At 38.1% G+C, this 13172-nt stretch overlaps 1 protein-coding gene across 1 annotated transcript; it reads left to right on the top strand.

The window, feature by feature from the left end:
• Window positions 1-478: 478 nt before the first annotated feature.
• On the top strand, window positions 479-1908 carry LOC110873395 (DNA damage-repair/toleration protein DRT100). The gene has a single exon (XM_022122316.2). The coding sequence runs from the start codon at window positions 532-534 to the stop codon at window positions 1630-1632; it is 1101 nt and encodes a 366-aa protein (XP_021978008.1). The 5' UTR covers window positions 479-531; the 3' UTR covers window positions 1633-1908.
• The last annotated feature ends 11264 nt before the right edge of the window (window positions 1909-13172 follow it).

Genomic DNA, 13172 nt, shown 5'->3' with positions numbered 1-13172 from the left:
ATTATTCTCGTCATAATTAAATCTGTATTATGCAAAAATCATTAATTTGAATTATTCTGGATGAGTTCACTCCAGCTTTTTTTTTTTTTTTGAACGTCCAACATAAGAATCGCCGGGTACTCCGTACGCGGCACCCATTGGCCGAAAGGTAGCCCGCGGCAGCCCAACCTGCACGCACGGAGCCCCTAGCCCACCATGCCACCAGTTCCGGGGAAAACCCGACCCTGCACCCGCCCGAGGGCACGACAATGCAAAGCCGGTAAAACCCGGGTGGATCAGGAATCGAACTTGAGACCTTTCGGTCAAAAGTCTTCCCTCATTTCCATAACCACTGAGCTATAAGCCCAGGGTTTCCAGTTTAACGTGCTTCTGACACCCCACCACCATAAAGACAAATCAATTGCCCACCAGTCCCCTTTTCGTAATTAACCAAACTTCCAAGCCCTTTTTCCTTTACCCCATGTATATATCACCCACACTCCAAATCATCTAAAACGCACCCCACAATAACAAACTCACAGAAAACAAAATATGAAACTCGCCGTCACCGTCGCGGTCGTACTCCTCGCCGCCACCGTCGCCGTCGTCACTTCCTGCACGCCGGCAGACCGGGACGCGTTACTAGCATTCAAATCCGGTCTAACCGAACCGTATTTGGGCATACTTAACACGTGGACCGGAACCGACTGCTGCACTAACTGGTACGGAGTCAGCTGCGACCCAACTGACAATCGTGTCAATGACATCGTCCTACGTGGCGAGTCAGAAGATAAAATCTTTACACAAACCGGCCGGTCCGGCTACATGACCGGTTCACTCTCCCCTTCACTCTGTTCACTAGACCGCCTCACAACACTCATCGTCGCCGACTGGAAAGCAATCTCCGGCGAGATTCCGCCATGTATCACCACCCTACCTCACCTCCGCATCCTAGACCTCGTCGGAAACCAGATCACCGGCGCAATACCTTCCGATATCGGAAACTTACAAAAGCTCACCGTTCTAAACATCGCCGATAACAAACTCACGGGATCTATTCCTCCGTCGATCGTAAACCTCAACCGGTTAATGCATCTAGACCTAAGCAACAACCAGATCTCCGGCGAGCTTCCGTCAGATCTCGGAAAACTATCAATGATGAGCAGATGTTTACTAAACCAGAATCAACTCACCGGATCTATTCCGACATCAATCGCCGGAATCTACCGGTTAGCAGATCTAGATCTCTCGATGAACAAAATCTCCGGTTCAATTCCGCAACAAATCGGTTCAATGCCGGTGTTATCTACACTCAACCTAGACAGTAACCAACTTACCGGCGAACTTCCGGTGAATCTGTTGAGCAACTCCGGTTTGAATATCGTGAATTTGAGCCGGAACGGTTTGGACGGTAACTTACCGGATGTTTTTACTCCGAGAACGTATTTTTCGGTGCTGGATTTATCGTTTAATAAGTTGAAAGGTGCGATTCCGAAATCGTTATCGTCGGCGAGGTATGTCGGACATTTGGATATGAGTAACAACCACCTGTGCGGTGTGATTCCGGCAGGTTTTCCGTTCGATCACCTTGAAGCGTCGTCGTTTACTAATAATGATTGTTTGTGTGGGTCGCCGTTGATGCGAGTTTGTTAGGGGACGACGTCGTATAGTGGTTGTGACGGTTGATTATTGTTATGGTGGTACGTAACGGTAACGGTGCGCTAAATTGCGCGCTTTATTTTATATTTTGTTTTTTGGTTTAATAAATTAAAGAAAAATATTTATTCGAGTGTGGAGGTTTGTTGATATGTGTCGGGATGCACGTGATAATTACCCTTTGTTGAATACTTAAAATTAAAATGAGCATCTCATGATGTAACTAATTATTCGTTGTTTACAAGATTATGTTATTATTATTCAGTTGGCATTTCAAAAGAACATGTGTGCATGTTTATTAAATCAGATGTATCCAAGCTTATATAGATGCAACTTCACTCGAGCTTTTTGTATAAGTTGTAAGCAAGGACTAAGGTCGTTTAGTTTTTAGAGTTTGCTTGCTCTATCATAAACAAAGAGAAAAATTAAAAAAAGATCTAAAATGTATATTGGGTGTCAAAAACCATTGTCCAAAATCAATGGGTAGTCAACGACAGGCTGAATGATGTACAAACGTTTGGATCAACCTTGGACGTTAGCGGATCATAGTCTCTGTCAAGTCGCTACACCCCGAGTCAGTTAAAACTTCCCCTCACCATTTGGACAATAAGGCTAAGTTAAACGATCTTAAGTAGGGGCGGATCTAGCATTGTAAAAGGGGTAGCTTGTGCTGCCCTTCAACTTTTTTGGCGAAGTACATTTTTGGTGCAATTTATTTTTTCTTTCGTTTTATGCATCGGCTACTTCTGAACAAAAAAAAAATGTTATTTCACGCTACCTCTTAATTTTTCTTCTAGACCCATCACTAATCTTCTGCATCCAACACCGAAGCCCCCGTTGTCTTTTTTTTTTTTTTTTTTTTTTTTTTTTGCTTTGATGACCTTTTTTCAAGCAACCCACGGATGGACTTCAATTCTTGAATAATGTTTTTAGGAGCTTTGACTGTAAAGAAACATTTATTCGAGTGTGGAGGTATGTTGATATGGGTCGGATGCACGTGATGATTCCCCTTTGTTGGATTGGGATCTACTTTCTGTTTATGTTTTATGATGAGCATCTCATGAATCATGATATAACTAATTATTAATTTTATATGTTGTTTCAAGAGTAAGTGATTATTATTTTAGTTGGTATATTCCTTCAAAAGAACATGCGTGCATGATTATAAAATTCTACGTTTCCAAGATGATAAAGATTCTCCCTCATAAAGTTATAATCTAGAATCCGTTGTAACCCGTTTTCTCATCCGATTTGACTCAGCCGTTTTGGCAAGTATAATGAAGATGCAACTTCACCCAAGCTTGTTATACAAGTTGCAAGCTACTTTTAGATCGGTATACTAAGAATATAAGATGGTTTAGTATTTAAAGTTCACTTCAACATCAATAATGACATGTTAAATGAGTTATTAGGGGACACGGGGTGGCACGTTATTTTATCGTGATAAAGTCTATCACGCGTTAGCACACCGCCGCCTCCATTCCTTCACGCGTTATAAATTCAACGGCGTGCATTTTATAACTCGTTGAACTTTTGAATAAAGGCTGCATGGGCATCTCTTCAAGTGACACGTGTGGAACTTTTGAATAAAGGCTGCATGGGGTGATAGAATTCAAATGACACCTGTACATCACACACGAAATATGGGATATATAATATTGGGTGATAGAATTCATCACTAGTGATACCACCCCGCCTACATTTCTATCACTAGTGATAGAAATTTGGTTGATGACATGGCATGATATGATTGGACAATGGGAGTGATAGTTTCTATCACTAGTGAACCACCCCGTGTCCCCTTATAAAGATATCAAACAAATCTAAACAAAGAATATTGCGTGTCAAAACCGGTTATTTAATCCATAAGTTGTCAATAGTGGACGTAAGTGGTCTAGAAAGGCTTATTACCATCGTAGACGTTAGCGGCTCATTGAGTCACATTGAGTCATTGTGTCATTGTATAGACCACTTACCCTGGACGCCTAAATGGTATAAACACTGAATCATTGCCCAAGAATTATGTTGTATATTTGTGTCATTGTCAATAGTTGATTGTTGTCTAGGTTAAGTGGTTTATACACTGAGTAATTGTGCAAGAATTGTATGAAAGAATTTCTATTGCAAATTGAGACGTGGATCTCGTTTAGGTGTTGGGATTTATCTCTGAGAATAATTGATTCTTCACACCAAAAGAGCTGGAAATAAAATGTTACAACAACAACCCATAAAGAATAGACAAATACAAACATGTACTGCAGGAAATACAATAAACCTAATGGAACTTCAAGTTTGTCTAGCATCCCCCTCAAGCGAAACGGTGGTGGTGCAATACGAAGAAGTCCCCGAAAGAATTCGAACTGATGAAAAAAAAAGACTTTCATGAAGATATCAACCACTTGAAGCTTGGATGGATCAAACTTGGTGTGAAGGTTCCCTGAAGATACAAGCTCTCTAATAAAATGATAGTCAACATCAATATGTTTAGTTCTTTTGCGGAGACCGGATTTTGTGTAAGGAAGAGAGCACTTTTGTTGTCACATAGAAGAGTTGGCCGAGCAGCAGGAAAATCATGAAGCTCTTTTAATAAGTGTTTGATCTAGATGATTTCTGCTGCCGTATTGGCCATAGCTCTGTATACCGATTCACAACTTGAACGTAAAACAGTTGGTTGTTTTTTTGCACTCCACGAAATAATAATTCCACCCATAAAAATCGAATAACCATAGGTAGATTTGCGAGTCTCTAAACAACGAGCCCAGTCAGCATTAAAGTATCCAACTATAGTAGTGGTTCTCGGTCGTGAAAATGTATTCCAAAGCTCATAGTGCCTTTAACATATTGAAGGATATTTTTAACACACTGATGGTGAGATATGGTCGGTGCCTGGAGAAACTAGCTAAACTAATTAACAGCATATAAGATATCCGGTCTAGTAATGGTTAAACAGTACTGGAGAGCTCAAACTAGAGATTGATAGTGAGCATGATCTTTAAATTGTTCACCTCTGGTAATAAACTCCAAATTTGAAGTAAGAGGTGTGTTCATTGGTTTAGATTCACGAAGGGTTGCTCGTTCAAGAATGTCATGAGCATACTTGGACTGGCTAAGGGACAACCCATCATTAGTGTAGGTAACTTCAAGACCGAGAAAGTAACTGAGTGTGCCTAAATTTTTGATTGAAAACTCTTTGTTAAGTTCGTTGATAAAGGAGTGAATGTTGTGTTCGTGGTTGCCCGTTACTATTAAATTATCTACATAGACAAGGAGATATATGATGCATGTACCATGTTGAAAAACAAACAATGAAGTTTCAGCACGACTACATACGAACCCATTATTGATAAGGAACCCATTATTGATAAGGAATGTACCGAGGAGATTAAACCAATCTCGTGGAGCCTGTTTAAGACAATATAAGACTTTCGTGAGCCAGCATACATGATCTAGATATTGAGGATTCTAAAAGCCAGGAGGCTGCGCCATGAAAACAATTTCACCCAAGTTATCATGGAGGAAAGCATTGTTTACATCAAGTTGGCGAAGCTTCCAGTTTTTAATAACAACCAGAGATAATACTGTACAAACAGTTGTAGCTTTAACCACATGACTGAAGGTATGAGAAAAGTCTAGCCCTGGGATTTAGCTGAAATCGTGAGCAATAAGGCAAGCCTTATATCTGTCAATAGAACCATCAACGTGATACTTAGTGTGAAAGAGCCATTTGTAACCGACCACATTGTGGTTTTTAGGTTGTGGGACTAAGGTCCAGGTATGATCTAAGAGAAGAGCATCCATTTTTTTAATTAATATTACTTTGACCCGTCATTTGACCTAGTTAACGTGATTTCCAGGAGGTGTCCTTTTGAGGGATTAACACCTACCTAATTACTATCACGTAGCCATGTTCGATTCGAACAATGGCTGGACCATAATGGTCTAAACCGAAAGTCAAAGAAAAAATCGATTTTGCTTAGACTTTCGGCTATAAAAGCCTATAAAATGAATAAGCACAGGAAAGAAACACTTACAAGTGACCCTAGGAAAGATTAGAACTGAGTTGGATGCTCCTTTCAGCTAGGAACTTCCAGAGAGAAGACAGAAGTGATAAAATGAGAAGGTGCAAGTTGTGAAGTGTGAATTGAAGTCCTATTTATACTTGAGGGACTTGAAGGGGATCATCACAGGTGTTATGAACTTGTTTAGGATCGGTACAAGTGTCCTAAAACGTGTCAAGTGTAGCCATAAAGCCATGCAGGTTTGCTTGGGCTCCAAACATTTTTGTCTCTGGCGATCCCTTACGGACCATAGATCATAACGCTTTGAGGTCCGTAAGGACCTTGGGCGCACACAGAATCTGGCTAGCTTATGGACTGTAAGGCATAAGCCTTTGCGGTCCGTAACTATTCTTCAAAACTTAAAAAAAATAGTCCTTGTGGTCCGTAAGCATCAAAGCTTATGGTCCGTAAAGGGTCACTCAGAGGCATAAGTTTTGCATGTTGACAACTTTAGTCCCTCCACATTCATACTTTCAATAACTGTCATAATTAGTCCCTCTCGTCCAACATTTAGTACAATTGAGAGTATGGACACGTGTCAGTACATGACCGGACATGAATTTACGAGGTTTTACAATACTATGCAAAATGACTATTTTACCCCTGTGAACTATTTTGTGCTGAATGAAATGTATCTGGTGGTTGACGGGTGGTGATGGTGATGGTTTGTGGTGTTGTTGATGGTGATGGTGGTTGGCGGTGATAGGGTGGTGGTGGTGGTGGTTGACGATAGTGTGGGCGGTTAACAGTGGTGGCGGGTGGTAGGGGTGGTGATTGGCGGTGTTGGTCGTGGGTGGTAGCGGGTGGTGGTGGTTGGCGGTGACAAGTGGTGATGGTAGTGGTTGGCGGTGGCGGGTGGTGGTTGGTGGTGTTTGTTATGGGTGTTGGTCGTAGTGAGTGGTAGTGGTTGGCAGTGGCGGGAAGATGCACAAAAAACCCGAACCCGGACCCGGAAAATAAACCCGGAACCGGGTATTATGAAACCCGGGTTTTTTATACCCGAACCTACCAGTAGGGTAGGGATCGGGTATGCTTAGCTGATCTAAAACCCGAACCTGGAACCAGGTTTTTTATACATGATTTATACCCGGTTTTTCGAAGAACCCGATTTTATAAATACTCGGAACCGGTTTTTATAAATATCCGGTTTTATGAAGGCAAAAAGATAAATTAATTATATGCGAGAACTGAGCAACAATTACATGGGGTCTGCACGTAGTATGTTTATATTACAGTTTTGAATCTAAGTTTAACAAATTTACCATGATTATGTTGAATACTCGGTCGGGTTTTTTAATACCCGGTGCGGGTTTTTTCCAAACCCGATGCATACCCGAATCCTACCCGAACCCGGAAATAGGGTATTATAATACACGGGTTTTAGAAAACCCGAACCGGACCTGAACCCGGGTATATAGGTATACATTTTTGGTATAAAACCCGGACCCGACCCGGTTTTTCAAAAAACCCGATCTTACCCGAACCCAATTCCATACCCGGAACCGATTTTTCAAAAAACCTGATTTGTGCACCACTAGTGGCGGGTGGTGGTTGTTACTAGTGTTTGTCATGGGTGGTAATTGGTGATAGTGATAGTGATGGTTGATGTTAGCTGAAGTTTTAGGGTTAGGAAGTTTATTAGGACAAGAGTAAATATGTCTCTTAACTATTGAGCATCATCTTATCATTTAATTATTAAAAGAACAACTAAACCATTAAAAGGTGTTATTCTTGTGAACCAAACAATCTCACCTTTTACTCATCAGCCTCTTATAGAATTACTAAGAGTTACCGAACAACCCCTAAATAGCATTAAGAAAATATCTTTTTGCATGATAAAAACTACAAAATGAGGTGTGTCAAAAGTAAATCAAAGATTATCAAAGTGAATGATAAAATTAGCATGTGGGTGATATTATGGGTGGTTCTTTGCCAGGTAAAAAGACGTGAACATATTTGATAATAAGTTAATAACATATTTGTAAATATTTAGGTTTTATGTTGGTCAAGTTAATTTATTTAATAAATGGGTTGTGTTTGAGTTGTTAACACGTTTAAGTGATTTCTAAACAATGTTGTACTAAAACTAAACAAGCTCACCCATTTATAACTAGAAAAGAATATCTGGATTATATAGATGTTTGGGTTGTTGACATGTCAAGTCATTTTTAAACTCATCCCATTAAGATCTATATACATCTTGATTACAACCACTCGACACATCTTGAATTCTTAACCAGCTGTACGACACATGTTTTAGACAAACGGGTGGATCTTGTTCAAGTTGCATATAATTGTTAGAATTGATGTTTTAACTCAAGTAAACAATAAATATATAATATTTAAGTTTGTTAATTAAAACCCATCAGTACAAAACACCCCCCACACAATTATTATCCTACTTGGCGTTGCTACTAAGACTATAGGGTGTGGAGGAGGGTAGTCCTTAAAGGATGTTCCGCCACATAAGCGTCCACGTAAGAGGGTGTGAGGATGAGCCTGAAGGGGATAGACCTAGGGTGTGAGGGATAGGCTCTCTCTCTCTATACATATATATGTATGTATGTGTGTGTGTGTGTGCGCGGGGGAGGGGGGGGTATGTATATGTGGGTGTGTATGATAGCCCTGTCGCAGGTGTCTTTGGTAAGCCGAAGAGGACGGAGACAGCCTGCCGACCTTAGGTCGTTCCTCACACCGATCATTCTAATGAAAGCATGTAAGCAGGGGCGCAGGATATGAGGGGCCGGGGGGGGGGGGGCCCGACCCCCCGAGCTTTTTGCGGAGTAGTGTTACGTATCTATTTTTCGTATAGAAATTTTTAGGTTTATACGTTTTCGCCCCCCGGTTTAAAAAAATTAGGTATATATTTTTTCGACCCCCGGTTAAATTTTTTTTTTGTATATACGTTTTCGACCCCTCCGGTTTTATAAAAAAATATTTATATAGCCTAAATAAAATTATTTATTTAGCCCATTATATTTAGAACTTGGATTGTATGTTTATTACTTATGTAGCCCATTAATGATAAGCCAAAAAAAACCCCAATGTGAAAGAGATGGAGTTAAACGCTTTTGACTGTTGGAATTGGGAGGGCACGGTCAAAAAAAAAAATTAAACACACTGCTTGCTGCTGCTAACTGGAGACGAGAACAGAAGAAACAAAAGAGAAGAAAATGCTGGGGGGGGGGCCGACCCCCCGAGCTTTTTGCGGAGTAGTGTTACGTATCTATTTTTCGTATAGAAATTTTTAGGTTTATACGTTTTCGCCCCCCCGGTTTAAAAAAAATTAGGTATATATTTTTTCGACCCCCGGTTAAATTTTTTTTTTTGTATATACGTTTTCGACCCCTCCGGTTTTATAAAAAAATATTTATATAGCCTAAATAAAATTATTTATGTAGCCCATTATATTTAGAACTTGGATTGTATGTTTATTACTTATGTAGCCCATTAATGATAAGCCAAAAAAAAACCCAATGTGAAAGAGATGGAGTTAAACGCTTTTGACTGTTGGAATTTGGAGGGCACGGTCAAAAAAAAAATTAAACACACTGCTTGCTGCTGCTAACTGGAGACGAGAACAGAAGAAACAAAAGAGAAGAAAACGCTGGTGCGGGCGTGCGGCTGGAGACGAGAACGAGACGAGGTTGGGCTGCTCTAATCGATTAATCGACTTCAACTCTTCAAGGTATGTGTTTTTTTATCTTTAGGTTTAAATTAGGGCTTCAATTTATGTTATTTAGGTTTAAATTAGGGATGAAATTGGACCAATTTTTTACCCTAAACTTGTTGAAATTAGGGATTTAGGGGTGAAATTAGGCTGTAACCATACTAGATATTAGAGTTCGATGCTAGATATTAGAAAAAGAAAATGCCTTGTTGATGGTTAATTACATAAAAGGATGACGATCATTTAACTTGTGTTGTTTCTTGTTAGATTACGCTATGGGGAAGAATAAAGTCATAACTTCTTTTTAATTGAAGAATTCAAAAAATCATTTAACTTGTTGTTTCTTGTTAGATTACGCTACGGAGTCCATAATTGAAGAATTCAAAAATCTTAAAGGAAGACGAGCGGAATTATAATTCTTCATCCAGGAGAACCGGCCACCGGGTACCACCTTCCTCTTCTTTTTAATGTTTTCGTGTCTTTGTTCAATTGTTTGTTAAACAATGTTTACGTTTTAATGTTTGAGAACATATTTTATTTGATATTAATATTTGACCCGATCCGACCCGAATCAAATCACCGACGTCCGACTCGAACATAGAATTTTTTTTTAGGTCCGGTACCTTCCGTCCTCCGAACTTTTTTTTCAAGCTTCGCCACTGCATGTAAGGTTGTGTCTAAATTAACACAAGTATATAATAGAAAGTAAAAATGTCAGTGCTTTGACTTTGACTTGCCCCATGTGTGTGTGCTTGGTAGTAATCTTTTGGGTTATTGGATAAATATAGCACAAACACATAGTTAATGCCTTTAAATTCCTTGGTTGGAGGTTAGATACCTACCTATCCATGTTCCCATGTGAATTTGTCTATTTATTAATGTGAAAATATGTACAAACAAAATAATTGAGGATTCTTTATCTGTATTTGAATTTGACAGATTTTTAATCTTTTTAGATTAACAGACATCAGTCCAAATTTAGTTAATAATGTCATGGATATTTAATTTTGAGACCCGGCAAATAGATATCAATGAGTTGTAACCATAGTTGGGGCTATGTAATGATTTATTCAATTGGTTTTCTGTATAATACAGAAAATAATTACTAAAAGTATTGATTAATGGAAAACTAGCAATCAAAATTTTAATATAATAACAGAGTTAGTTGTATAAAAACAGAGAATAGCATGAAGGCCTTTTTTCATCATGTTTGGGTATATATCGGTTGTTTTTTAGAATATATTTTGATATGTTACATGTGAATGAAAACAAAGAATGCTCAAAAACTCGAGTAATAATTTACTTAGCGATGTATATAATGATTAGTTAAAGTGCAACAAAACATAGAAAAAGGAGGATGAGAGAGTATATTTTGTAGTCTCAGATCAGTTAAAAATTTGAATAAAGTTGTATCACATAAACACTTCTACCTATCGAATATATTATGTAAGAGGTTGAGTTATAATACAAAGTATTTAAAAATAAGAAGGGTAAAAAGTCATTAAAAAGTGATAAATGTCTTAGGATGAATTAAATGGAAATGATAATTTTGTCTACCAAAGGAAAGAGAATATGCACATGCAAGTTACATGTTATTTCCCCCCAATTTTTAAACGTCCGTAACTTTTTTATACATCATTTGTTTTTTAAAAAAATTATATCATAAAATCGAGCGTTTTTTTATCTTTAATATGAGTACCATATTGGGGGGGGGGGGATATTCCACGCTCCTCCCAACCGCCGAGGTGATCCCACCTCGCAGACCGCCACCCAGCAAGCCTGAGTCTGGGGGTAAATCCGCTACCGTAGGGGCATTGGGAACGAGCAAGACTCGAACCCGCCACCTCCGGGTTAGAATGCGGGCTGGTGGCCGTTGGGCTGACACCCAATGGTTTACCATATTGTTATATTTTTCAAAAAAAAAATTCAAAAACCTAGTTGCATATTACACAATGGACATGATGTAAAACACAATGTAAAATAGATAAAAAACACAATCAATGACAACAGATAAAGACACAATGGACAACATACTAAAACACAATGACCATAACGTATAACACAATGGCGATAACATATAACACAATAAGTATCAGACTAAATAAAAACACAATTAATGACAACTGATAAAAGACACAATTAATGACAGCTAGATAAAAGACACAATGGAGAGCAGATGAAGACACAATGGAAAACAAACTAAAAACACAATACACAACAAACTAAAACACAATGAACAAAGATAATAAAAAAAATTGAACAAATTATTAAAACACAATGGACAACATATTAAAACACAATAAATAACATATTAAACACAATGACCTGAACTAATAACACAATTTATAGAAAACCCAGATATAACACAATCTTCATTGTGTCATATATTGTGTTATAGGTTCTTATAAAAACGCAATGGATAGAACCCAAATTAACATTGTGTTATAGGTTTTGATAATAACACAATGGACATGATGTAAAACACAATGTAAAGTAGATCAAAAACACAATCAAAGACAACAGATAAAGACACAATGGACAACATACTAAAACACAATGACCATAACGTATAACACAATTAAAACGCCCATATTTCTTATTCCAAATAAGTATTATTATTTACAAAATTCGGGCATGACCCGTTCGTATAATGAACGATTCCCTGTAAGAACTTAAACATGACGCAGCGGAAAAATATGAGCCCAAAAATTTCTTTCTTATTTAGACCCATTACTTATTTAAAAGCTCAAATACAAATAATAAACATTTACAAAAAAAAAATTGATTAACAATAACCACATTAAATTAACGCTTTAAGACAATACATAAATTAGACTATGTGGCCGTTCTTCCTGTACAATCTTTGATTTGCGGCTCGATCAATGCATGCTTATCTTCGATAGTAGTGGTAGAGATACGTGCAATACCTGTGAACATTACATACAACTTAACCATTAGTCATTGACAACGTTATACAACATGATTCTCATATAATCTAATAGTGAATAACATTTAACAATGATACTTTGATGTATTTAACTATCCTCTCGTATTTTCTTATTCAGAGTTTGACTTCGATACTTCAAGAACTCGGTGTTCATATACATACATTATATTTCAATCTCAAACACACCATTAGCAATCATTAATGCTCGATCATAATGAAACCATTCCATACCATTCCTTTATACATTTATAACATTTCACATTCACAAACGTATACATTCCTAATTCTTACGTGCATTCTTAGCAACCACTTCCTACTTACATACGTTACTACATATGACTATACATTCTTATTTTCCTACGTTCGTTCATATACGGTTACGAGCTTTTGCCTACTACGTTTACCCGCATACACTTATGCTAACAGGTCACACTTATAATTTTACATAATATAGGCATTATACATATGGACCTACTACTTACTCGTTCCTAGATACCTTTATTTACGGGTTTTCTTCATTGACACTAGGGTAATTCCATACTTAAACCTCCCATCATTTACCTATGACCAAAACCAACTTAAAAGTTAGCTTTGGTAGTTAAATAACAAGTTTAAACAAGTTACATGGGTCAAACAAACAAAAATTAAACAATTTTCGGAATCAGGAGGGGCTAGACGCTACACCTAGCCCTTTTTTAACAGCAAGTTGCTTAATTGCTGCTGCAAAATTCCCAGCCAACCCAAGTTTCACGAAAACGGACATAACTCTTTCGCTATTGATCCGTTTTACACGATTCTTTTTCCTACGCGCCCGTAATTTAATTACGGATCCGTTTATCACTTTGGGTCGCATCAAAAGCTG

The sequence above is a fragment of the Helianthus annuus genome, chromosome 1, assembly GCF_002127325.2.
Source record: "Helianthus annuus cultivar XRQ/B chromosome 1, HanXRQr2.0-SUNRISE, whole genome shotgun sequence".
Classification (NCBI taxonomy): domain Eukaryota; kingdom Viridiplantae; phylum Streptophyta; class Magnoliopsida; order Asterales; family Asteraceae; genus Helianthus; species Helianthus annuus.
The sequence above is the reverse complement of the archived record's forward strand: the minus strand, read 5'-3'. Positions and strand labels throughout refer to the sequence as shown.

Bases quoted from the DNA above. Each gene is read 5' to 3' on its own strand.
- LOC110873395 (XM_022122316.2), top strand. From the start codon at position 532: ATGAAACTCGCCGTCACCGTCGCGGTCGTACTCCTCGCCGCCACCGTC.